Below are 27,424 nucleotides of genomic sequence, written 5' to 3'. Positions count from 1 at the left end.
CATGGTCCCGATCACGAAACAATGGACATCTGATGTGAATGGGGCTAAGAAAGAGCATGCTGGAGTCCTTGCAAATACAACCAAAGCCAATAAAGATAAAGAACCATGAGCATCATCCCTCCCGGCAATAGAGCAGCCTTTCATTAAAGACAAAGTAATTTATTAAGAGCTAAAAAAAAATCAACCAGACGTGGGAAGGGCAAGGCCCACGAGGGAAGAGGGAGTAGCTAGCCGGACCCTTAGCAATAGATTGAGAACTAGCACAAGCTTCCCATAAATTACACCAGACAAGGCTGAGCTGAGACTCCTGCAAGCATGACCACACTCAATCATGCCCGTGCCCACTGCCTGTGTTACGGTGGGCAAGGCCCTCTGTGTAGTCCAGAAGACAGTGACGAAGAAGACACAGCTCCCGCACTCGGGAAACTGTCATCTGAAAGACACCTATGTGGCCACAAAAGCATGGGCCAGTGCCAGTCCTGGAAGCTCCATTATAAAGAACTTCCTGGGGATGAAAACACTCTAAAGGCATGCAGCTTACACCACACACAACATCGATGGCCGTGTTAAAAAAAAAGCAACTGGATGTCCTGCCGAGAAGAAAACATCAGGAGAAAACACTTGGTAATGTGGCCTTGATGCTTGGGTATCACAGTGAGTGACTTCTTGTCCACACCACAGGGCAAGGACAAGTTACAGGCACTTTGAACATCTAAGTGAGAGGATTCTATTTTTGAAGACTAAAAAACAATCTCATGTATTTTTAAGTTATATTCATCTCTTGAGAGAGAGAGAGAGAGAGAGAGAGAGAGAGAGAGAGAGAGAGAGAGAGCACTTGTGCCACCATGTGTATGTAGAAGTCAGATCTGTCCTCTCCTTCCACATGCGGGTCTGGGATAGGTCAGGCTTGGTAGCAGGTGCCCTTCGCCCTCTAGGCCATCTCCCAGGCTGACCACCCCTATTGTGACACGCTCATAGAGAGCTTTCCGAAGCTCTTGCTGATGTCCATAGGTATTTCTTTCTCTCCTAGAATTTTTCCCTTGTCTAATTGTTCTCCGTTCAGCCTGGGCTTTCCCTGGTCCTGGAACCATGGTGCACGGCATTTTTCTTCTGCAGCAAGAAGAAAAGATTTACTTTATGTAAAATCAGTTAGTCTGGACATAACATTTTTACTGGGATACATTAAATGGTTTGATTTCACCACAATGTTTAGAGCACGGCTGAAGAATAAACATTAACTAGCTGAAATGTTTATTGCTCAATATACCAAGATCAATAATACCGTAATGAGAAACTGATATGACAGTTGTAATCATGTTCCTTCCATGACAAATGAAAGCAGTCTCCACATGCAGTAAATATGGAATCTTAACAAAACGATGGAAGGATTTTTTTAAAGTAGCAAAATAATGGAAGGGCTTTTGCTAACAAATAAAACATTTCTATGGTGCTCTCAATGATGTCAAAAGTAGCACACAGTGGTGGTGTTCCTCATGCATTCAGAGTGCGAAGGGTACTTCGTAAGTCTTAGACATGGGGAAGGCTGTCTGGCGGTGTTTCCTTACTGACTACTGCCATAAGTTTCACGTTATCTTCAGACATAATTGACCATATGTGGTCACTCATTAAACTCATATATTTGTTCAATATGTGGCCAATTTTCTCTATCTCTTTTATTGCAGTTCACCTCAGAGTGGCTTTGATTATAAGCTCCTGGTAACAAAGCCGCCTCACAGAAGAAAACCGAGTGGGAGATGCTATCTGGTTTGTGCTTCTGGAAGATGCCCATATCAATTATCAATGAAACTATTCATTATTTTAAGATGCTTAATTTTTAATTCAAAGCAATGATTTTTCACATGCAGGAGGGTGTAGTCAAAGTATAACACTATCAAGTGTATGGAAGACCTTGAACAGAAATGGCTTGGCAGTCTAAAAGGAATAAAAGTCAAGACCCTTTACAAATTCAAACACCAGGTCCCCTAGAGCGAAGTCATAACTAAGAGCCTGATAACTATGTAGCCGAATGCAAGCCTGTCCTGGTATTTACAGGGACCCAGTAAAGACAGATGTGTTCTACTGTCGTCACAGCCAAGAGCAGAACTGACGAAGAACGCAGGCACATCCACATGAGACGCCTCTTCAAGATGAACAGCAGCGAGAGGAAAGCGCTCTGCAGCATGAAACCAAATATCAGGACAAATATTTCAGGGTTCACGGTGAGCAATGCACAGGGCCAGCGCCATGAAGGAACCCCACATGAAGGACGCTGCATGTGTTGGCTAGGTGGCTTGGCCAGCTTTCTTAGCCTTTGTGACCCTTCCGTCTGACGTGTCAAATAGTACAATCCTGTATAGTGACTACGAAGAAACAGAGAGCAGTAATTGTGGCGATGTGCTTGGTACACTAGTGATGGTCATGATGGTGACAGCATCAGCTAAAAGGACAGCCTCAGCCTTCCGAGAGTGTACAACTAGGATGCTGAGAGTGCTCTCTGTCTTATTTCTTGTTCTGTGGCTGTGACAAAACTTTGACAAGCAACTCAAAGGAGAAAGGTCCTATCTGGTTCACAGTTCCAGGTTCCAGTTCACCATGGCAGAGGAGTCACAGTGGCAGGAGCTTGAGACATTCTGCCCTCCACCAGACAAGAACTATCAATGTGCAACTCTATATGCACCAAGATAGATATAGTGTAATTCTATATACATCTCCATAGTTCAAGATGCCCCGCCTAAGAAATGGGCCATCCACAGCAGGTAGGTCTTCCTACCTCAGTTGATGTGATCAACATAACCCCCACAGATACGCCTTTCCAGCAGGCCCTCTGCTGGGAGAGTCTAACCTCCGTCACGCTGACAGCTAACCACAAGGCTCTCCTTCCTGTTGGTTGTAAATGGCGTATCTGCTTCATGCCCAGTGTAAGGTCCTAGGTATGAACTGGTTAAAATCTTCCTGAAAGATACTATTCTCACTTTGCAGTGCCCTGAAGGCTGAAGATAAACGGACGGACGGACGGATGGACGGACAGACGGAAGGCTGACTGTTTCCCATGTCCTCCCTCTCCCACACATTTGATGTCATTATCTCATTTAACCCTTTCAAGCATCCCTGTGACGTGGGTACTACAATTCGCCCCACTTTTCAGCTGAGAAGCCACAGGGTGAGCATCCCTTACAGGAATGTTACCATCGCAGGGCAGTCCTAACCCTGTGTCAGATTAGAGGTTTGCCTGTTAAATGGCATAAACTCAGAAGAAAAAGAGAATTATTATGGGACTGAGAATGTTCATGAGAAAGGAAATTAACCCTGAAAAATGAGCGGGGCCTGCCCAGGTAGAGAAGACAGCGGTGTCACAGGTGAAGGAGAGGATGTGCCGGCTGCAGAAGTGAGGAAGCCGGGCAGAAGACCTGACAGGCGGGGAGTGCAGGTGCACAGACAGCAAGCACAACTGAGGAGCCAGGGGAGCACCAGGGGTAGGAGTCAGGGGAGCACCTGAGGCGAGGAGTCAGGGGAGCACCAGGGGTGAGGAATCAGGGGAGCACCAGGGGTGAGGAGTCAGGGGAGCACCAGGGGTGAGGAATCAGGGGAGCACCAGGGGTGAGGAGCCACGGGAGCACCAGGGGTAGGAGTCAGGGGAGCACCAGGGGCGAGGAGTCAGGGGAGCACCAGCGGTGAGGAGCCACGGGAGCACCAGGGGTGAGGAGTCAGGGGAGCACCAGGGACGAGGAGTCAGGGGAGCACCAGCGGCGAGGAGTCAGGGGAGCACCAGGGGTGAGGAACCAGGGGAGCACCAGGGGCGAGGAGCCACGGGAGCACCAGGGGTGAGGAGTCAGGGGAGCACCAGGGGTAGGAGTCAGGGGAGCACCTGAGGCAAGGAGTCATGGGAGCACCAGGGGCAAGGAGCCACGGGAGCACCAGGGGCGAGGAGTCAGGGGAGCACCAGGGGCGAGGAGCCAGGGGAGCACCAGGGGCGAGGAGCCACGGGAGCACCAGGGGCGAGGAGTCAGGGGAGCACCAGGGGCGAGGAGCCACGGGAGCACCAGGGGTGAGGAGCCAGGGGAGCACCAGGGGTAGGAGTCAGGGGAGCACCTGAGGCGAGGAGTCAGGGGAGCACCAGGGGTGAGGAATCAGGGGAGCACCAGTGGCGAGGAGTCAGGGGAGCACCAGGGGTGAGGAATCAGGGGAGCACCAGGGGTGAGGAGCCACGGGAGCACCAGGGGTAGGAGTCAGGGGAGCACCAGGGGCGAGGAGTCAGGGGAGCACCAGCGGCGAGGAGCCACGGGAGCACCAGGGGTGAGGAGTCAGGGGAGCACCAGGGGTGAGGAGCTGGGCAGGGGTGTGGCCCTGAGGGCTTTGTTTCGTCTATGTTCCTAAGTCAGCCTGTAGTCCTCTATGCTCCTGGGATTGCCCAGCAGGACCTGGGCACAGGTGCTCGTCTACACAGAGAGAACTTAAAGGGAGTCCAAAAGCAAAAGCCTGATAATACTAAGTGATAAGTTCTCAACAGGAGATCAGCACAGAAGCTATGCCAGAATTCAGTGGCACTGTCGTGTATCTGCTTTGACGTTTTATTACTGCTGGACCTATCATCATATTTAAATACTGAAAGGACTTACAAAGAATGTGAACTAGTCTTTGTCATGTTCAGGGACAGAGAAAATATTAAAACAGAAATCCTACTATTATAAAACAGAGAACTCATTAATAAAAGTGCTATAGAATTGCACAGACAAGAAGCAAGGCCCACTTTGGGCTAATAAGCAATAATATTTAACTAGTCTTTCCCGATTGTAAACACCATCGCACTGATCCACTAGCATAACAAAGCCATAGCAAAGCTTTTATTTGTGTCTTTCTGAGTTCTGTGTCAGTTCCAATATTTCACTTTCTAATTCATACAGGTGACTTCTCTCTGCACATAAGTTACTAATAGCTCCCATTGTTACAACCAGTTGACTTTTGGATGTCCTCTACTTATAAACATGGACAATGTGGATCAGTTTTTAAATCTAGACTTACTTGATTTTCAACATTTCTAAAGCTTGGTAGGATTAATTTTTTCCTTAAACAGAGGGAGTGGAAAGGAAGAGAAGGCCTCCTTCTTCTCGAAGAGTCTGCCTTCTTTCAGTTTGGGGGAAAATGTTTCCTTCATTCCTAACATTTAACAGTGGTGTGTCAACATCCTTAAGTATCCACAGATTTCAATGGAACATAAAAGCAGTAATGGCTAATGCCATCTTGACTGGCTTGAGGCATGCCTAGGGAATTAGTAAAGTACAAGGCTATGGAAAAAAAAAAAGAAGATAGAACAAAGCTATGGGGGCATTTCATTTCCAGAGGTTAACTGGGGAGGGAGCATCACAGTACCATCCTATAAGCTGGGCTAAAACGGGGACGAGGGAAGCCAGCAAACACCAACATACTCTCAATCAACATCTCCCTCTCCCTCCTTTCTCTCCCTCCTTTCTCCCCCTCCCTCTCCCTTCCACGCTCAGTTCACTTTAAATTCTTGAGATAGTGCAGCAGATTGTCAAAATTGCACTTTTTAAATTGTGTTTTTCTGATTAGAAACATAAATATATGTCAGAGTCAACGCACATTTCTAAAAACTTAGTGACATGTATTTCTGCCACAGAAGAAAATAAACCTGTAACTACAACTGAGCTGCAACGGTAATCCACACGATGACTTATTTAAGGGGAAGGATGTGAATGCTGGCTGCTGGGGTGAAATGCAGCAGACAGAGCGGTGAGTGAGACGGTAGAGAGTTGGCCATACATGTGAAGAAGTCTTTGTGTTAATTATCTGTTCTGTATGTTGTATATACGGATGCTCACTGTGAAATTCACTGTATGTTGGGAAGTTTTCACAATAAAATATTGAAGGAAAATATGAAATCCTAGAAAACCACAGACATTCAAGAGAAACAAAAGCAGCACACAGACACCAAGCACATACACGTTTTATAAACTGTCTTTCCCACTTCCAAGAAACTCAGCATTTTCTGAATGGCTGTGACGTCACTGCACAGGTAGCACGGTGTTGTCTTCACCCTCGCCCACCTGACATAAACCCCTGTTCTCCACACACTGACTGACTTAGAATAAAGTCCTGGAAGTGCAACTTCTGACTCAGGAAGGAACCGTTCCGAGGCTTTCACAAGCTCCCTGTTTCTAACCCTTCTCCAGAAGGAGCATATCACAGAGCCTGTCTCCACAGAGGCCTGAGCCTACACTTAAACACTCTCACAATAAAACCTGTCACTCTCATTTCTACTAAGAAACAAAGGCTCTTTTTCAAAAAATCTATTTCTCCTCCACTCTGTGATTCCTAAATGCTGAATCCAAGTCAGGAGTGCTGACTAGGACTTCCCGAAGGAATGGTTGCCCCAGCAGTAGGACAGGAACTAAGAGAAACTGGGGTACCTTTTTGTGTCAGTGAAGAAATCACCAAAAAATCACCAGTGAATGTCAAAAGACATAGAAGCCAGCCTGAAGGACCTTTTACTTGCCAAGCGGGGCCTAATTTAAACACAAAAGTGGGTAACTGGAATGGATTGTGGATCGTGTCACTTTGAAGCATAAAATCATCTATAAATAAATAGAGCAACTGTCTGGTGTGTAAAGGGAGGGCAGGAGGGGGAATAAGGAAGAGACGCTCGGAAGGGGAACTTCTGCTCTTGGACCAATGATCTATCACGGTAATGGTCTACCTAAAACAGGACCATTAAGGGATGCAAAGCTGAGGGAAGGAATTTACATAGCCTCAAAGTGGTTCCCAACAGCTAATTACAAAAGGCAAACAGGCATCTTCACTGCAGAGGGATTGAGTGAACTTATGCCCAGGGGTTCAAAAGTAACATCACCAAAACCAAGACAAGCAATACCCACGACACTGCACCAAGGACCACCAAGGGCACACAACCCCTACAACAGTCCCACCACAACCACATAAACCAAATGAAGGGGAAATCGGTAAGTCCAAAACAAGGGGTATTCTGCAGAACGAGTGTTCTCTGCTTTCCAAAACTGACCAAGTCTTAAAAGGCAAGGAAACTGTTCCCAAATAAAACAGACTAAACAGACACATCAGCTAGATGCCATCTGTCATCCTGGAGTGCATCCTGGGTTGGAAAACCTTCCCATAAAAGTCTCTTGGGACAAATGGCAAAATCTGAAGGTGAACTATCCAATAAAGTAATATGATCTCTCAATTTCCTGACCTTGTTCACTGAATTTTTAGGAGATGCTAAAGTACTCTGAATGAACTCATATAGCATCTGTAGTTTATTCTCACAGTCAACAAAAATAAAATAATTATAACTGCATATAGATCATTAGCATAAATAAAGAGAAGAGGCAGATGCTGCAAAACACCACTAAGTGGTAGACTAAGTGCTTTTATAGAGGTCACGGCAGTCTTGTAACTGTTCGTGGTGTTTGCCTTAAATAATTTTAAAAAACATTTTAGGTAAGTGCTATATTTGTTCTTTTCAGTAGAAAGGTAACATGCACCTTCTAAAATAGAGGGAAGTACCATATCTTACTACACTAGAGGCCACAAATGAAGTGCAAGCAAATCGTCACATAAGTGGAGCTTAAGAACTTGGCTGGAGCTGGAGAGATGGCTCAGTGGTTAAAAGCACTAGCTGTTCTTCCAGAGGACCCAGGTTCAATTCCCAGCACCTACATAGCAGCAAAACACCAATGCACATAAAATAAATAAATATATTACTGGGCGGTAGTGGTGCAAGTATTTCATCCCAGCACTTGGGAGGCAGAGGCAGGTAGATCTCTGTGAGTTTGAGGCCAGTCTACAAAGAGAGTTCCAGGACAGCCAGAGCTTGACTTGAAAAACCAAAAAAGAAAAAGAAAAATTGACTAAGTTCATAAAAGTTATATTTGTCGAATGTCAGGTAATCCTCAGAGTCCTGTGAAGTGAGTTATAGGTGATTTATTAAGTGACCAAGAAGCATAGGATTGAGGGTATAGGAGGGGGTGGTCTAGAGTCCATTACCTTTATCTTATCACATAAAAAGTGCCTAGCCAGTAGCCAACACACATCCATAAAACCCAAGTCCACGGGGATGCACATTTCTCTCTAGCCCAAGTCTACGGGGATGCACATTTCTCTCTAGCCCAAGTCTACGGGGATGCACACTTCTCTCTAACCCAAGTCCACGGGGATGCACACTTGTCTCTAACCCAAGTCCACGGGGATGCACACTTGTCTCTAACCCAAGTCCATGGGGATGCACACTTGTCTCTAACCCAAGTCCACGGGGATGCACACTTGTCTCTAACCCAAGTCCACGGGGATACACACTTCTCTCTAGCCCAAGTCCATGGGGATGCACACTTCTCTCTAACCGCAGGGCCCCACCAGACTTCCACATCACTCTGGGGATTTAGCAGTGGGGTTGCCCTGCAAGGAGATGAATAATGACCGCCTCTGACGAGAACCGGCCCCGGAGCGGAAGTGCAGTTTCCCCTTTCTTCTACTCACAAGGTTATGCCTTATACTCTCGCAAGAGAAGAGCAGGATTTGGCAGCTTCCAACTCTTGTTTTCATCCTGTGCTTTCCTGTGTCATCTTCTTGGCCTCTCAAACTGTAAAACTGGGACAATGTATGCGCATATGCTGGAGAGGTAGAGAGTGAATGAGCTACAACTCATGCTTCCTTTCAAAATCAGCTCCCTGTCTCATCCAACAACCACACAAGAAGCTCATTGTGTATCAAAGTCCCACAACCTGCCATTTAACATTCTTATGTAAGTGGATAGGACTGGCTTGTTTTCTATTCTTACCTGGTCAACCACAAGTCTCAGAGTAAAATCCTGAAGAACATGAAGCCTGACCTTCTGAATTCTACCTGTTCCTACCAGAGTGGCTACTACATTTCTCAATGCTGTACTTCCCGACCTATAAAATGGGGACAATAACACAAACTTACTAGCTCAAAGAGTCCAGTATCAGGAATGGTTCTAATGCAAGAACTGACCTTAGAGCCAGGCGGTGGTGGCGCACGCCTTTAATCCCAGCACTCGGGAGGCAGAGGCAGGTGGATCTCTGTGAGTTCGAGGCCAGGCTGGACCAACAGCCTCCAAAACAATACAGAGAAACCTTGTCTCGTAAAACAAAACAAAAACAAAAAAAAAAAAAAAGAACTGACCTTAGCACCCTTCTGCTTCACTGTAAAACCTACAGTCTGTGACAGAGACACCTCAGTGCCACTGCCCTGGTTTCAACCATGTGAGAGCTGGCTGAGCTCCAGCCGCAGAATACTGCTTGGGGGAGGGGGACACACCTGCAAAGCCAACACTGGATCTCTAATCAGTCACGATAGTTCACTGCTGGCAGTCAAGGATAACAATAAGATCACTTTGGGGGAAGAAAGAATATTTATGGGAAAGAAACAATACTTAGTGAAACTGGACATACACACATACACATAAAAAAATAATGGCCAAAATAAACACCAAAGGGCAAGTCTTAAAAGCTACCAGTAGGACAACTACAGATAATGGTAATACACAGACATTTGACTGTTTACACCAAGACAATGGACATAATGGCTTATTATGCAATGCATACACGTGCTGACACATTAACACAGCTCACAGATATTCATTGTTTTTGTGTGTTCCTAGGGTCAGTTAAAGGACATTTAAATTTCTAAAATGTACTTTAAAGAGAAAGTTACCAAGGTTAACTCCTATGAATCAGCTATACAAATTATTTAATTCTTGAGGTACCAAACTGAATGTAGTCGCGGTGTGTGTGTGTGTGTGTGTGTGTGTGTGTGTGTGTGTGTGTGTGTGTGTGTGAGTATGCGTGCATGTGCATGCAGGTGGACGCATGTGTCATATTCCTAAGAAAGATGAAGACTCTAAGAGTTCAGGGCTCATCTACGTCCAACACAAGTTCAAGACTATAAAAGACAAGGCCTTATTCTAATTTTACAAGGAAAGGCAACTCCATCAAGCACCTACTTGTTTATTTCACAAAACACACCACCGTGAGCGAGTAGAGGTGAAACCTAAGAAGCCTGTATTGCTTAATTCAGTAGAAAAATAATACTCTTACTTTTTTTTAAGGCAACAACTAGGGACCACCCCCAACGCAAGGGGTGAAAATAGTAAGAAATGAAAATGTTACCTGTTACTCTATACTGCCCCCTCTTGGCTGTCCTGGAGAAGTGAACCGCTCAAACCCTCCTGTTTCTGTAGGACAGCCAGCACAGAGAACACTGGCTCTTTTATACCATGGAAAGAAATCCTCTAGCTTCAGATGATCCCTAGTAAAACTTGACCCTAAAGCACACACTGCAATATTTTCTATTTATGGGGTTCCCAGAATGGAAACTGGGAAAGAGCCTCATGGACCAGCCCCAAAGGACCAGCCAGATCCCTTCCAGCTCTGTGGCCCTCTAACTCCAGGCTGAAGAAAGGCTTATATAAGAGCTGCTGCGTCCGCCTCTGGTAGCAGAAGGTCTTACTTACCTCTTTCTCTATTTTGAGTAACTTCTTTACAGCCACCTCCTTGTCCTGTGATATCCATTTGGCTCGATAAACACTCCCAAAACTTCCTCCACCGCAGTTTTCAAAAAACTGCAAGTCGTCAAACTTAATTTGCACAAAGGAGGTACCGAGAGACGACATCTCATAATGACAAAGTAGTAAACGTCCACAAAATCTGTAGAGAGAAAGAAGAGAACCGCTGAATCACAAATAAATCAGAGTCCTGCTGTAGAGATCCATAACAAGCCCTGGGAAACTTCCAGAAAGACCACGATGACTTCAGAAGGAAGAAGAGCAAGACAAACACACCGGAATGAAAACGCTCACCCTGGCAGCCTGCGCAAAATTCAACAGCAGCTTGTCCAGGCCTGGGAATGGCTCAGATTTCCCCCCAACAAAACCTGTCACAGCGCTTCCTACACATCCTGAGGAGCTCTGCCTAAAGGCTACTGTGTCACCAGGTCTCCTACCAGCAAGGCCTGACACGCAGAAGCCATGCTTTCAACAGTAAGCTTGCATAGCTCTTCTGGCATGCGCGGCATGCCATCCGTCCATGTTGCCCTTGCTTCACAGGAAACAGACACAGCCTAAGCCTCGGAGCACCCTAGCAGCGGCACAGTCAAAACGCTGCAGAGTAAACACGCATCCAGTGCTTAGACTCCAAACAAGACCTCACTCAGGAGTGAAAGAAAAGCTGGCCGAGCCCTGCCAAACTCGCCTCACTAGACTGTACACCACAGCAGAACTGATTTTCTAAGAGACGTTGTCCCTGATTACAATATATTAAGTCACCCAAAGAATACTGCCAAAGATGTTTAAAAAATATTATGCTTGTCTCCAGAGGAACGGATGACCCCTCCCAGAGACTGCTGCAGTGAGATCCTCTGTGACTGAAGGGTTCTTACTCTGTCCCAGGTATGTGTCCATTCCTAATTCTCTATGCCAAACCATAAATTATCAGGAAAAACAAAACACACAAAAGATGGAGTAAGCTTCTGAGCAAGTGTTAAAAAAGCTACAAGCAGCAGATAAAAGAATCTGTATATGCAGTCCCTTCTGCAACTGTAACCAGAATGTTATAACCATGGGGCCAAAAAGTGAACCAGGATCTGAGGACACTCTATAAAACTCCTAGTGGCTGCCATCCCAAAAGACTTAACAATCAAAAAGGAAGCCATCTATGTAAGAATGCAACGGCAATCCCTATCCCTATCCCTATCGGAGGCCTCACTCTCCCTGTGGAGTGGATGGGGGTGGGCGGGGGGGGGATTAGTGGGGGGAATGAGAGGACAGGAGGGAGAGGGAACTGAGATTGGTATGTAAAATTAGATTGTTTTCAATTTAAATAAAAATTAATTAAAATTTTAAAAAAGAACCTTAACAACAGCGATGATGATGTGTAATGTGTGGTCACTCTGCATTCATTTCCCACAAACATCTAGGCATACTGAACTATGATGCTTGCAACTTACTTTAAGATAATTCTGACACCAGCCCCAAGAGTACCTGAGGGAAGGGGACACGAGTGTGTAAGAGAGAACAAGAAATGTGACCGTATTAAGAGCTACAAATCAGAAAGATGGTGGGCATTTGACCACCCTGGCAATTTTCTATGAAGTCTGGATTTTTTTTCTTCCAAAATAAAAGGTAGAAGGAAGTAGCATGCACCGCTATAAGTTCAGTTCTGCATCTACGCGTGGGGCTTTGCTGAGAGACGTACACAGGCAGCGCAGAGCTCTCAGTGTGCAGCTGGCTTAGGCATCCCATTTTAGGAACATCAGCTCAGTGAAGAATGTTGATTTCTTACGGGAAGTCCAAGTCTGCGCCACGTTGGGGAGAAGGCAGGAAAGAAAAACGAAGCGGTTTGTTTATCCTCTACTGTTTAGAGCCTTCTAATGTTTAGAAGACTGAGTCGACACAAAAACACAGGGAGGGCGGCTGTGAGGGGCACAGACTCTGTCTATTTCTACGTCCAACTCAGCGATGTTCCATACAGACTAACTACAGTTCACAGTTAACTGCAGGAAAGAAGGTTATAGAAAACACAGGAGAATGTGCCAGACCAACTCAGACAGTGTGTGCAAAGCAAAAAAAAACCTCTTACAATAAATGTCAAACACTACATGCTAGATCTCCACAGGGCAGCTCTCTGTGTCTATAGTTAATTTTATCCAGTATAAGAATTTAAATTGGGCTACAAGGCTTGTAAGACAATGTCAACCCACAGCCTCCCTGTTCCCCACTCAACTCCCACTGCTGAGAAAGCGACTCCTATGGGCTCCCGCGAGCATTCTCTTATTCATCACATTTCTAAGTGATGTGTTTAAACACTGTGCCTTCTTACCTTTCCCCATTTCAGATCTTCTTACTAACAATTCTTATGAGGGATTCAGTTCTCACACACCATCCTCCACCTCACGTTCAGGTGCCATGCTGCTGTTTACAACCTCATCATTCAGCTAAGTCAATATTCACGGTTTATAGTAGGCTTGCAAAGTCAATATTGCTCCTAACACCGCCATGCAGCAATTGTATTTTACTTGGATAACTTTGTGTTTCTTCTGGAGTTATTAGTTGCCCTGTTTTTGTCTTCTATTGTTTACTCATCAGATTCTCCCATCAAAGTAAACACACACACACACACACACACACACACACACACACACACACACACACACACACACATATCCCTGGAAAAAGGAAGACCTGGTTCTCATGGAGCTCTCTTTCTAAACACCTCATCTCGACTCAGTCTGGCTGGAATGGCTGCTTCCCAGGCCAGACTGTAGCTGGGATTTCATCCCCTGCGCATTCAAAGACCTTCCTTCTCCTTCACCCTCTGAGGGAGAGCCCTGCGTCTTCAGCGTCTCTTTCTTGGGTTACCTCTGCGCCAGGACAACTCGTGCCACACTGGCTCTCTGAGCAGAGGGCAGGATCGCAGTTTTTGAGTCCCCACTAGCAACCTGTCTGCTGTTCTAGGAGAGATATTACCCTTTGTGGAATTGCCAAAGTATTATTTCACTTTCTTCTCATTTTTTGAAATTAGCTAATCCGCTCATTTTATGAGTGCGAATGTTTTGCCCGCACGTGTGTCTGGGCTGTAAAGAAACTGAAGGGGTCATCAGATCTCCCACAAAAACACTGTCGTAGGTGCCGGAAGCTGAACCTGGGTCCTCTTCGAGAGCAGCAAGTGCTCTGAACCAATGAGCCATCTCTCCAGCCCTCTCATCTGATTTCCTTTTTCCCCTCAAATATTTATTTTTGTATTGTATGTGTGTGAGTGCTTGGCTTGCGTGTATGTATGCGCACCATGTCCATGCCTGGTGCCTGCAGTGTTCAGAGAAAAAGCATCAGATCCTCTGGAATTAGTTACAGACAGTTGTTAGCTTCCACGAGGAGCTGGGAATTGAACCCACATCCTCACAACAAATGCTCTTAGCCGCTGAGCCCCACTTCTCATTTCGAATGCAGCTATGGAGCAGGCGGACGCTACTGCGATTTCTACACTTGTTTCTAGAAGTTTTTCGGATAATTTTTTTCATCTGTAGAATTGTGCCTTTCATTAGGCTATCCTGGGAGGTGATTTTTTCCACTCACTGGCAGGACACTCGGTTCCAATCCTTAACTCGTGTCTTTGAATCTCAGTTGTCTCGTGTTCCTTTACCACCGGAGTCGCTTCTGTTTCATGTCTTCTTTCTCACACATGCATGAAGCGCTGCCCGCAGCCCCCCTTATGTGACCTCTGGCACATCTCCATGCTGAGTGCAGGCAACATATCTGCTTCAAATACCCATGTCTGCCTAGCAAACCTGTCCCTAACCATGTCTTTGAAGCCATATGAAAAACTGCATTCTTTTTATCTATTCCCATCGAACTCCCACCATAACACAAACTTCATTCTGTCTAGAGATCAAAATTCATTTCTATCTACACCTGCATCTTCAGCACCTCACTCAAAACCAAACACACACTATGCACTCTTTCTATTCTAAACTATCTGTTGAATTCATGGCTTTTAGCTAATTTTCCCATTTGTAGTTCCTGGAGCTGCACAGACTCCAATCAAGCTAAGGAAACGCAGACCTACCATCTTCCCAGTGCCCACAGAGGAATCTAAATCTAACCCTGTTTGAAGAGCTGTCATCGGCTTCTTGGGGGAAGCTGGGCCACCAGGCCTGGGTGCCTCTCGGTTTGGGATGAGTTAGAGGAGGGGTGGGGAAACCCTTTCCAAAACAAAGGATGAGATCAATAAGGACTAATGAACCCAATGGTCAGGACCCTTGGCTATGATTGCCACCCCTGATGAGAGGCAACACGGTACATTCTTCCACGCCAGTTACTCATGCTATAATGCACCCTGCTGTTTAGGTATTGGCTCTACATGAAGGAACTATGCAATTACTTGGATGTTTTACTGAGATTGTAAAAAATTAAGTCCCTTCTTAAGAGATTAACAATTTTGAGTGTCTTAGTTCCGGTTTTAACTCCAGTGAGCTCAGCACGGCATCATACCTTTCAGTTGAAAAATTTGGTTTATCTTTCTACCCCCATATACATATGCATATGTGTGTATACACATATATGTATGTGCACATGTATGCATGTGTGCATGGACATGTATTCATATATGTTAGGCTACACCTGTATATTGCTTCCCCTTTCATGTTAAGTCGCTATTCAAAGAGGATCAATTTATGAGGAGAAGAATGAAATATGAGTTGCTGTTAATCAAACCCAGAGTATGTTGGGGAAGACACTGATCAAATTACAGCATCAAGACCTGATCAAATTATGCTCTGGTTTTTCAGAAATATCTCTACTGTCTAGACCTGTGGGGCCATCTATTAGGCAGGGAAGCCATCTATACCCATTAACTTACAAAGGCTACCAGATCACATACAATGTTTTCAACCCACAATGTCTGAAGACTGGCTGTTATATAATAAAGGCAATCACACAGCACTGCAGGTGGACTCGCAGTAGGAATATCACTAAAATCAAAACATAATAAGGGGTCACAGATTTGAAAACGATAGAAAGTTGGTTAAATTCAGTCATCTGCTTACTTGAGCAGTGGCCAGAACCTTATGATTTCAAAAATGTTCCCAAGTTAAACATCCAAAAATAATTTCAATTATTAACTAAACCTATAAAAGCATATATAGAAATCATCCATGGATTTCTAAGTCTTTTTCATCTGTGCTTATGTGTCTTAACTTCTTCTCACCCCTTTGTTCTCTCCACTTGGCGGTTGGGTCACTGTGCAGAAGGATTATTCATTTATCTTGCAGACAATTAATTATAAAAGCAGAACGATATTGAGGTAGAAAAACCTTAAACGGAGCTTTATTTTACTTTTCTGTTTCCCATCCTCTCAAAAAGGGAGCTGGGTCAGGACTTAACTCACAGGTCTTTATTTTGCTCCTTGATTTTTTGAATTGGTATCAATCTCAAGTCAGTCATCTGTCTACATGCCCCACTTAATTTTTGTCACAGATTTAAAATAAAGACTCACTGAATGTCTAACATTTGAAAAGCAAAGTTTTAAAATCAGATGAGACTGAGTTGAATTCTGCCTCCACCCCTCTAGAAACAATCGTTTTTACTCCAACGATGACACTTCCAAACCTCATAAACAAGAGTTTTGAAATCACTTCCATTTGATAACCCTGATGGCACTGGGAAGCATTACTTCTAAGCACAGATGAGCAGGGCGGCAAGTGCAAAGACAAAGTTAGCCAGAGTGAGCCGCATACCTCAAGTACAAGTTACCTGAGCTCTGTTGAAGGACTGAGCCTCTGCAAAGCAGGCTCCCCGCAGGCTACCCCCCACGCTCTTCCTGGGGAAGCAGAGATGATGTAGAAGGGCCAGGCACCTGCCTGGCAAGGGATCTACACACAATAGGTGGAAATGGTAGCTTTCTAACTGTTGTCATAAGCTTTGGTGCATCCATTTTTTTCAGCCTTCATAATCAGGCATGTTTCCCCTTCCCATTTTCAGAACTGCACTCTATTTTATTTCAATCACTTCTGTTGCACAAGTATTAACAAATCATCCATGGATTTCTAAGTCTTTTTCATCTGTGCCTATGTGTCTTAACTTCTTCTCACCCTTTGTATTCTCTCCACTTGGAGGCTGGGTCACTGTGCAGAAGGATTATTCATTTATCTTGCAGACAAAGTCTTGCTATGTTGTCCAGGCTGGCCTTGAACTTGTGATTCCCCCTGCCTCAGCTTCCCAAGAGCCGAAGTTAAAGATGTGCACCAACATGCCTTGTTATAATTATAACTTTCCTCCTTTCAAACTATTTTTTTCGTAGAGATGAGTCCTACTTAGAAGATTTTTTTCCTTTTCACTCTTAGATACTAATATTTGTAGAAAATATTTAATCAATTACAGTACTCTCTTTCTGTAGTCTTCCTTCTGATTTTATCCACTCATATCACATGGGCACCTAATTCCAGAATATTATAACCTGCTTTATCAAGTACTTCTACATCATAATGAAAATATTTTTAATTAACTTTACAAATAAAGTCTGGAATTTCTCTGGATTATCTTACTAGCAAGGATATATATATATATATGCATATATATATGGATCTCTATATATGGACCCATTATTTCTAATGTACATACTTCCTCTTTTTCTATCTTAACCTGCACTTTCCTTTTGCCTTTCTTCACAAAAGTAGTTACAGGTTTATTTCTGGTACAATATAAGAAGAAAAACTAATTTGTGTCATCATGATGAAGACAAACTTTTAAAGAGATTTCTCAGGCTGAAGAGAGGGCTCAGTGGATAAGATTACTTGCTGTGCAAGCAAAAGGACCCGGTACCTATTGGCAATGCATGCCTATAATCCCAGTACTGGGTGTGGGGGCAGAGACATGTGGATTCTGGGAGCTTGCTAGCCAGCTAGTCTAATCAAAACTGCAAGCTTCAGTTTCAGTGACAGACCTTGTCTCCAAAACTAAGTTGGAGAGAGACGGAAGACTCTGAACATCTTCCTCTGGCCTCTGCATGCACTTGCCCATGTACATTCGCACATACACACACGCCACACCACACCTACACAAGGAAGGAGGGGAGGGGAGGGAGAGAAGAAAGGCTTTGGTCCTAGGAAGCCACATGCTAGAAGCAGACTCCCACAAGTTGTCCTCTGACCTCCATGCATTGCACACACCCAAACATACACATACACACACAACAAATAATTTTTTTACAAAGCTAAAGATGATTTCTCAAAAGCAGCCCTTAGCGTCTAACTAACCTTGCTCTGATGTGTGTTTCTTCACACAATTCAGTAAGCACTTATCGTAATGTGCTTTTACAATGCTGTTTGGAATTACTGCCCTAAATTCTTTTGAGGGCATATCTTTGCTAAAGATGTATTTCATCATAATGTCAGGATCAGAGACTTAAAGAGGCAATCCCTGAACAGACTGCTCTGTGTCCTTGTCTTAAAAAGAAAATCATTAATGACAAGAGCTGCAAAATAAGGTCTATGAACAAAACTAACTAGAAGTGTGTCTACTTTGCTATTTTCTTCAGAACTGCTTTCAGAAAAGAACCTCTCACATAATAGGTTGGGTCTGGGAAACAGGACATCTTCCAGCATGGCATGTGAGAAAACACAACTTTAAACAAGAGTCCAAAAGAGAACAGACGATTCCCCCTCTCTATCTGTGCTTTTCCATATAAGTAACACGACTCTTCAGCTGGGGCAGAGGTTAAAACAAAGCAAGCTAGTTAAATGCAACATTCTTATTCATCCATTAATATTCCAATAAATGAAAATCAACTCCCATGGCAACTTCCTTGCCAGAAATGCTGTTAGCAGAAATAAAATAAATGAGAACCAGGAAGTGGCTGGTGGAGAGATGTTGTGTGAAAAGAGTCTATGCTCAAATAAAGCCCAACTAGGAAACAAGAGGTAAATACATACGGGTCCTGGAGCACTGGAGGGGCTCTTGAGGAAAGAGGAGAGAGATGGGACTGTCATTGAGTGAAGAAGGAGAACATGGAGAGGGCATATCTCTGGGGCTGCCGAGAAGAAGGCACAGGTGCCCAGAGGGTACTCGTCTGGGTAAAAGGCCTTCCTCTAAGCCAGACTCACACTCATCCTGGGGATCTGCTGCACAGTTCTCTGCTTTAGAACTGCCCCTGTCAAACAGGAAATCCCCAACCAGCCTGGCGTCTGACAAACAAGATACAACCTCAGACTGGCTACCTAGAAGGAATGCTTCCTAACAAGGATCAATATGCAGGTCAGACCTGGGTCAGCTGGAAGAGATCAAAGATAAGACAGACACAGGCATGCATCATGCTTTGCTAACTTGAGAGGTAAGAATCAGCTGTGGGGGCCGGTCATTGGTGGCGCACGCCTTTAATCCCAGCACTCAGGAGGCAGAGGCAGGCGGATGTCTGTGAGTTCGAAACCAGCCTGGACTACCAAGCGAGTTCCAGGACAGCCTCCAAAGCCACAGAGAAACCCTGTCTCGAAAAAACCCAAAAAAAAAAAAAAAAAAAAAAAGAATCAGCTGTGGGTACAAATCACACAATTGCTGGTGGCTAGAAAAGCCCCACAAGAAACTATTCTGCCCTCTTAGCAGTGCCTGACACATCCCCAAGTGTTCAACAGGAGGTGGAGGCAAGGAGTGGAGATCCCGCTTCTGAGACAAGAATGGATGTGTCCGGAAGCTCTGCTTCACTTACAAGCAGGATGACTAAGCAGGCTAGTATGAGGTGCTGATAGACCATCTTCCTTTCCTGAGAGATGCCCCTGTCAGTAAACATGAGGGGATGTCCAGGAATCCACATCTTTGATGGGTACAAATAGAAGTTCTTGGGCCACGCTCTTGAGATTCTCCTCCAATAGCTGGAGAGGTCCACATTCCAGTGTCCACCTGGATTCTTCCCTCCCATCTCCAAAGCAAAGAGCTCTTCCCTCTCATCTCCAAAGCAAAGAGCTCTTTCCATCTAGGACCATCAGGATAACCACAGACCATACAGATTCTTAGGATGATGAACTAAGCCAATTCTCTTCCCCTAGCGAGATTGAGTCACATTTACCTTTCCATCAGGCTGGGCCACAAGCCTTAACAGAGCCAACCCCATTCTCCCATGTGCTTATTCCTGCATATGCGCTACACAACACCGCAGAGAAGGTAGGCGAGTCCTACAGCACCCATCTGACTTTGAGATGTGGAGGAATCAAGGTGTCTGTTTCTACTGCTTTGCTCAGCTGAATGAGACAAGCATGGAAAGTGTGGATGTTTAAGGTTAAGTGAAAGACTTTAAAGCAAATGTTTGCCTACAGTGGAGGTGTTTATGGGTATACCTGCAGACTCTTAAAGGGACACAGTCTTTCTCCTTCACAGTAGGGTATTTTGATAGAAAGCTTGAGCAAATATTTACTCCACGGACCTAGAGATAAATGTGCTCCTTCTCCTTTAGTGTTTCCTATATGAAGTCCAGAGAGGCGTGATGGACCCTGAAGACAGCGGCTACTCAGAAGGAGCCCTACAAATGGTTCCAGGTGATCTTAGTTCTGGCTTCTCTGTCACAGCCCTCCCATGTTCCCCTAACTTCCAAACTCTTCATAGTGCATTAATCTTCAGATTCTTCCCCAAAACACAGTATTACAGAGTTGCTCTGGAAACCCTTGTACACAAAAAGGAGTGGCTAGGGAAACTCCATCTACTCTCTGCATATCCGTTTAAGCATGACAGGGACAGGGTAAAATACTGCCGGCAAGCCTTGCCTGGGAACGCTGAGGCAAGCACAAGGTTTGAAAACGTGGGAAAGCCCTCTCTGCACCCAGTCACGGTAGCTGGCGCTTCCGGGACGAGCCCAAGCGTTCCCACTTGCTGTCTCACAGACCTCTCCCCGGGAACCAGGTATCTCTGTCTCCCAAGGGTGTAAACGCCGGCCAAGCCTGATTTACAAATGACACATCTGGGATGCAACTTGGATCACCTCCTTTTCTCTACTCCACCATTTACTGCCTCCTAATTTTCCTTTTCCCCTTTAAACAGACCCATTGCTTGTTACTGTAATGACTGGATTGCTTACTATCCTTGTATTTGAGGCTTTTCTATTAGCAATGGTGTCAATGGGTTAAGTATCAGATGTGTGGCTCCTGGTTCTCAGGGTGTTTAGTGGGTTGGAATTACTTAACTCCTGTTATACTCAATGCTGTCTCTAGGAGGGTCTGACGCAAAAGCCCCTGTAGTTTCAGTCAAACCATCAGGCTCTGGCTCAGAGGGCTCTCTTCCCTACACAGGTGACAACTTTGGATACGGCTGAACTATGCTTATTAATGTGTAGCGGGCCAAGGTTAATAGCTACAAAGGAGGTAGCTTAAATCTTCCCCCCAGTAAGTCGGAAGGTGTCTCAGCTGCTGCTGTTATATTTAGGTAGGCCGGTCCCCATCCCTTGTCAGTCTGTCCTGTGCATAATAAGATGGAAAACAAATGACCCCAACTTTTATTTCCAACATCTGAGGGAACAGAGGCAATCTTATTCCAACAAAGCACATCACCACAAATACCTTTCCCAGCTCAACAGAAGAGCCCACTGACTCTCCTCTGACCATGTGTCAAGTTCTAAACTCCACTGTCAGTTTTGCCGGGTCCTCTGCGAGCTTCATCTGACCTCTTTCACAAAACGTCCCTGTAATTTCTCTAGTGTCTCCTCTGATGATTCAGTTGTTCGCTCCACACCCTCTGTACGTCCTGCTTATAGTTCTGCAACCCTATCAGACTCAGTTTCACTGCTTAGCCCAGATAGGCACCAAGCCAATGTATTGCCAATAGCACTCACTCTGCACTAACTTAAAATACACAGCGCAGCCTGCCAAGTTTCCTTATTTGGCAAGAAGGTCCCTCAGTTCCCAAGATCTTTGACCATCCATTTTTAGATCTAAATCTGTGTGCTTAATATTTGGTTATTACTTCCCTTAATGTGTTCTTATGCCCCCCCCACACACAAGAAAATCCTTCTAAAGGATCAATCATCCACTTGCTTTCCCAGACAACAAAATGTTTCCCACTTAAACTTTTGACTTGCACATTCTTCAGTTAAAAAAAAACCTTCAAAATAATCCCCAAAAGTACTTGTAGAAATTATATTGTAAAAGATTAAAATAAGCAGTACACAGTGCTCCAAAGGGCAATTTTTCCTCTATCTTAATTCTCTTTCCAAACAAGCTAAATTCATGTTCATTTACAGTCGCCAATCTCTCACTATTGTAACAGGAATCTAAAACAAAGACTCTACAAACGACCAAAACCATAATTAAAATGCAGCCGTCACTTTTTTGTTGTTGTTAAATCTAGAAAGGAATGAAATTTCACTGTAGAGACAGGCCTACGACAAAGAAGTCTGCACTTGAATCGTTTGTTTATTTTTATCGTTAAATATTTTGGTAGGTTTGGATCCACTAAATCCTGGCAGTTGGTTTCATCTACGGTCAAGAAAGCCAGAAGATTCGCTATAAGCGCTTCGGGGGTAAAACAGGAAGACACTTTCGACAACAGTATGAACTCAGATAGCCTCAATCCATTCTGGAAGCCGGTTCTCATACGCATTATTAATGAAGGCTGCTTATTGTGAAATCACTGGAACGGGCTACCAAATGGTGTGCTTTCATTATTAACGAAACTAACATAAATAGTAATTATGCTTTCCATAAACAGTGCTTATGCAGGATCTCCAGGCGCACGAGAAACATACATTTTGAGCAGCCCAACAATGACGTGCCATTGTTTTTCAGACAGTTCCATGGCATCTGGGCAGTTTAGAATCAAAGTTGTTCTCAAAGCTGTCACGCGCGGGGCGAGGCGTGGCTGCGGCCGCGGGAGCCCTCACCGCCGAGCCGGAGGAGGGCCCCCCGCGCCCACGACACCCGCGAGGGCTCCCACGGAAGGCAAAGGTGCTCGGGAAGGGCGGCCGCCGCGGGCTTCCCGAGATCGCCGCGGGCTGTGCCAGGCCGGGCTCTTCCGGGCACCGAGTGCCCCACGGGACTGTCCCGGACTTGCCCAGGCCGTACTCGGCCCAGCGGCAGGGGACCGCGAGGTTCCAGGGCACCGGGCGCGAGCCGAGGACAGCCGCCCGCCGAGCCCCGGCCTCCCGCACCCGCGCTGCCCGGATCCCCGAAGGCCCGGGCCCCGCCGATCCTCCAAGGTGGTGCTCCTTCCCTCCTCCCCGTCGCCCGCGGCCCCCTACCTGGCTCCCGGGCCCGGTGCGAGCGGCGGCGGGGGTCGGGGACGGCGGCCCGCGCTGCTCCCACGCTTCCGCCGGAGTCAGGAGTTGAACATTCCGCCTCTCCGCGCGGCGCCAATGAGGAAGACGTCGCGGCAACAGCACCACCTACCTCCGGGCGCGGAACCGCCGGCTGCCCTGCCTCCCGGCACGCCCGGCCACACTCCCAGCGGGAAGGCCGGGGCTCGGGGTCACACAGACCCCGGGTGCTGCATGCCCCCGCGGGACCTGATGCTCTGGCTGGGAAGGGGACAGCAGGGAAGTCGATTTCTATGGAGTCAGGGTTGCAGGTGCCTCGGTTGGAACCATCAACAGGTACTTTGGAAATTTTGAGGAGGAGTCACCGCCTGCTGCTCTGGTTGGTGACTTTAAGATAAAGTGCCTGCGATTTCACATTGAGGTGACAAGAGTCCACTGAAAGTGTGGAAGAAAATAAAAAGTGGCACCGGGCTTTAGGAAGGAAAAAAAAAATGGACTGGGGAGGATGGAACCGGATAGGAAAGAGAGAAGAGGTTGCAAAAGTAGGGGAGACATTACTGAACTAGAATTCAGTCACTCACACACCTGGAGAATTGTGGGAAGTTGAAATGGTGTAAAATGGGTGTTTGTGTTTTAGTGCATTGCTTTATATTGGAGAGCGTGGCTTAGAAACCTTGTGATTTTAAGCCACATATTTTCCTCTCCATTCATCATGGAGGTGATTTGGAGAATTGCCTAGGGATGGAAACAGAATAAATGCTAGATACTGTCACTTCCTGCTTACAGATAGGACCCCGAGGACCTGAGTGAGAAAGTACAACACAGAATCTTTTTTTGAAAAGGAAACTGGAATTGAGAGACGTGTTTCAGAAAGAGGCCACAGAAATTGGTGACCCATTCGATTGGGAAAGAAGAAAGAGATGATGCCAGGATTTGAGACCTAGGTGACTGGAAGAATGGCGTGTCATTGACAGAAATAGAAATCTGGGAGAGGAAACTGGCTTCCTGCTGAGTTTTGAAGTCATGAGAGGAAAAACAGGTAGAGATGAAACAAGAAACAGAAATCAGAAGAGAGGCCAAAGGAGAAATAGAAATCTTGAAAACTGTTCATATATGTTTAGCATATGAATTTGGAAGGGTGGGTAGATATAAATTAATAATTTTAAAAGCCCTCCTGGTCTGTTATTACAAGGGCTGAGGATTTTAGATTAATAAATTACATCTAGGTAACCGAGAAGACTGAAGAAAACTATCACACTAAAAAAAATTTCTGCTGTAGGTGATCAAACAATTGTATAAGCTGCCTGTCTACTCAAAAAACGGGTGAAGGGCTCCTCAGGGCGCTGTGAGCAGGAAGAGACGTGTCACCATACCTTAGCTGTATTAAAGGTGCTGGCAGTCAGAGAACCTGGTGTTGCTGTTGGTTCTTCCTCACCAAACTAAGGTGTTAGGGTCCAGCTCACCTGCCAGCCAGCGAGCCATGCATTACTGGGAGCAGGTAGCTTAAAAACTTCCATATTTTAATCTAATTATTTCTCCTCCTCGTCCACTTTTCCTTTGTTCTATTTTCCCTCTGTAATTAGGCTCAGAGAGTAACCAACAGGAACAATCAACTCTACAAAATAGTTTCGAAACCATACTTGAAGGAGCATCTCGGACATCCCCTGCCTTCCTGTTTATGTTGCAAGTTCCTCGAGGCCATACCTTATATCCTATTGAGCAGGACTGTGGCTGTAATAAAAGCCCAATGATTCTGTGATTGAGTGAACGCCTTTAATCCAGCACTCGGGAGGCAGAGGCAGATGGATCTCTGTGAGTGCGAGACCAGTCTGGTCTACAGAGCGAGTTCCAGGACAGCCTCCAAAACAATACAGAGAAACACTGTCCCAAAACAACAACAAAAGATTTACTTCTATTTTATGTGTGTATGAGTGTTTCACCTGCATGTATGCATGGGCACCATATGTGTGCCCGGTGCCTGCAGAGGTCAGAGGAGGGCGTCAGGTTCATTGGAATTAGAGTTATAGGTGTTTGTGAGCCACCATGTGAGTGCTGGGAATTGAACCAGAGTCCATTGCAAGAGCAACAAGAGCTGTTACCCACTGAGTCATCTCTTCAAGTCAAGCTTTGATTTTTCTTTTATCTAACTGCCTGTTTACTTGTGACCAAATGGGTCTCTTTAGATCCCAGAACTAATAGAGTCTACCATTGTACTGACTCCTATCATTTGTTCATCTTTCTCAGACTTAAAACAAATCTTCTTGCAAGTTGATTTTTGGTTAATCCTCATTGGGTAGAATATAGATTTACAAATGTAAAGAGCAATAGCAAAAAAGTTCTGGTCAAAACTATCAAACCTTGTTATCCCTTCCCTTCAAAGGCTCCCACACTAAAAATAGATGTACTCTCAGCAGTGGTAGGATTTAGAAGTCCTTAGCACCCTTTATGATGAAGAACACCCTCAAAAATAAGCGTGCATTCTAAGTGTGTGTGTGTGTGTGTATGTGTGTTAAATACACCTTAACAAAAGTGTTACCTCACCCCTTATTCAATGGAATTGTTTCCCCTAAACTCCCCTTTAACAGAAATCCTGGAAGTGCCACTAGCTATGAGAGGAAGAGCAAACAGGTAGCTTAAAAAGGAAGGAAGCCACCATTGTCCCCTCCTCCCCTGGAAGCCATAACAACTGCAGGACAGGATATTCTGAGACATTTTCCCTAGCCATCTTAGTCCTTCATCTCAGACTGAGAAACTCTGGCATCTGCATCACAGCATCGCGTCTAAGAGCTACCCGACTTGTCTCTAAAGGCTAGTGCTTCAGCTGCTGTACAACTGTGAGTTCCTAGGAAGTTAAGGCACACAACCAAGCATCCTAGGAGGTTAGCATGGTCATTACCTTAAAATGGGAAATGAAGCCTACATCACCGTCTGCAGAAGTCAGCTCCCTGGAGACACTTCTTCCTTCCACCACTGCTTGGTAGCAAACACCTTTATCTGCTGTGCCATCTTTTAACCCTGTATAATGGATTTTGATGAAAATTCACACCAGTAACCCCAGAATCTGAGAGGCTAAGGCAAGTTGTGAGGTTCACTAGGCTACAGAGTGAGACCTTGTCTCAAAAACCATAACAAAATGAAAAGTAACCATTGTCCAAACTTCAAAAATCAGAAAAACATCTCTCTTCCCCACACCCCCACCCCCTGTTTTAGAAAATCTCCTTAATGCCTGTAGAAGACACAGATTCTCGTTCTGTCTCTGTATTTAATGTGTGACACCACACACATTTACCCTCTGAGAGCTCTACACAGTAAAAATATTCTTAGCTCCCTAAGCTGGAGGGACGTAGTTGCTCATACTGTGTCTCAGGACAATGTCTTAGCTGCCTTGAATAGGAGCAGAAAGTACTTTGCTAGACATTAGAACATGTGAAATGTAGTGCCAATCTTCTGCTTAGACAGCTGCCCCCCCTTGGGGGACTATACTACTTAGTGGTCACGTGATAACAGAGCCCCATTTGCTGGAATGTTCAGTCCTACACTCAGGATCACTCTTTGCTGTGTGTGCCACGCCAGCCCTTCAAATCCAAGACTGAGCTCCTGAAACTGAGTCTGTCACAGCCTCCAGCACCAAGCCCTGCTGTCTTACGTTATGGTAAGAAACTGATAATCTCTTCATAAAAGATATGACTTGCTGTGGTTTCCTGCTGGAATCCTAGCGTTATTGCTAAATGGTATACCCGGTGTGTGAACACCAGTGCACACTCATTGAAACCAGGAAGTGCCTAATTTTCCTTTACTGGGATCAGGGAGGGTGGTGTAGCTCTATTTCAGTAGGACCTTTGACAGAGTTCTCAGCATGATTTTATAAGTTAGAAAGTTTAGCTGGTGACAACACAACAAAATGAGTTTCTCTAAGAGTGGGAAGTAAAACCAGGAGCACTGAAACACCAGCCTGATGGATGGGCTCCCCTAGGAGCACTGAAACACCAGCCTGATGGATGGGGTCCCCTAGGTGGACTGCTGGGTTCCCCTTACTCATCTGTCCGTTCAGCCTCGTAGCAGCTTGTATGAAGACCTGTGTGATGTACACATTTAATGATGGAGGAACGTGAGTTTAGAAGGAACAGCCAATATGTTTGACAGAAGAATCATTTCAGGAGCTGGAGAGATGGTTCAGTGATTAAATACATGTACTTATCTTCCTGAAGACCTGAGTTCAGTCCCCAGCACCTACATCAGGCAGCTCACAGCCATCTGTAACTCCTGCTGCACGGGCTCCCTGTCCTCTGTGGGCCTCTGCACACATACATATAATTAAAAATAATAAAAAATAATTTTGAAAAACAGTTATTTCAAAACCCCATGATTTTAAAACCCAGCATGCTGGGCATGGTGGCACAGTCTAATCCCAGCTCTTGGGGATCATGAGTTTGACACCAACTCTGGATACACAATAAGACCTTGTCTCAAAACCAAACACCTCAGGAACCTTTGGGAACCTTTATGGATGCCTCATTGCATCAGGCACAAGTTCCTCATAGCACTTTGAACACCCTCAGTCGTCTAACCCAAATGTTCCTGACCCCCAAATTATCTGCCGTCTTCACGAGCTTCATAGGTGCATCAGGCTGAACCACGTGCTTCTGGTCTCTGAGCTG

General features: G+C 45.3%; 2 protein-coding genes across 6 annotated transcripts in view; one reads left to right on the top strand and one right to left on the bottom strand.

The window, feature by feature from the left end:
• Map3k20 (mitogen-activated protein kinase kinase kinase 20) overlaps positions 1–22,870 on the bottom strand; it is a 156,066-nt gene extending 133,196 nt beyond the window's left edge. For 2 of the 5 annotated variants that reach the window (XM_040745576.1, XM_040745581.1), the window contains exons 1-2: positions 22,752–22,870; positions 10,502–10,694 (exon numbers count right to left, since the gene is read on the bottom strand). In XM_040745576.1, the coding sequence (XP_040601510.1) occupies positions 10,502–10,660 (159 nt within the window). In that variant the 5' untranslated portion in view covers positions 10,661–10,694; positions 22,752–22,870. Of the gene's footprint in view, positions 1–10,157; positions 10,194–10,501; positions 10,695–10,846; positions 11,255–22,751 lie in introns of those variants that run through there. The other 3 variants (XM_040745578.1, XM_040745577.1, XM_040745580.1) reach the window with 3 other exon arrangements.
• Positions 22,278–24,168, top strand: LOC121140153 (vegetative cell wall protein gp1-like). Its single transcript, XM_040744862.1, has 2 exons — positions 22,278–23,102; positions 23,553–24,168. The coding sequence occupies exons 1-2, from the start codon at positions 22,278–22,280 to the stop codon at positions 23,574–23,576; spliced, it is 849 nt and encodes a 282-aa protein (XP_040600796.1). The 3' UTR covers positions 23,577–24,168.
• Positions 24,169–27,424: the final 3,256 nt, after the last annotated feature.

Source organism: Mesocricetus auratus, unplaced genomic scaffold, assembly GCF_017639785.1.
Source record: "Mesocricetus auratus isolate SY011 unplaced genomic scaffold, BCM_Maur_2.0 Super-Scaffold_100004, whole genome shotgun sequence".
Classification (NCBI taxonomy): Eukaryota; Metazoa; Chordata; class Mammalia; order Rodentia; family Cricetidae; genus Mesocricetus; species Mesocricetus auratus.
The sequence above is the reverse complement of the archived record's forward strand: the minus strand, read 5'-3'. Positions and strand labels throughout refer to the sequence as shown.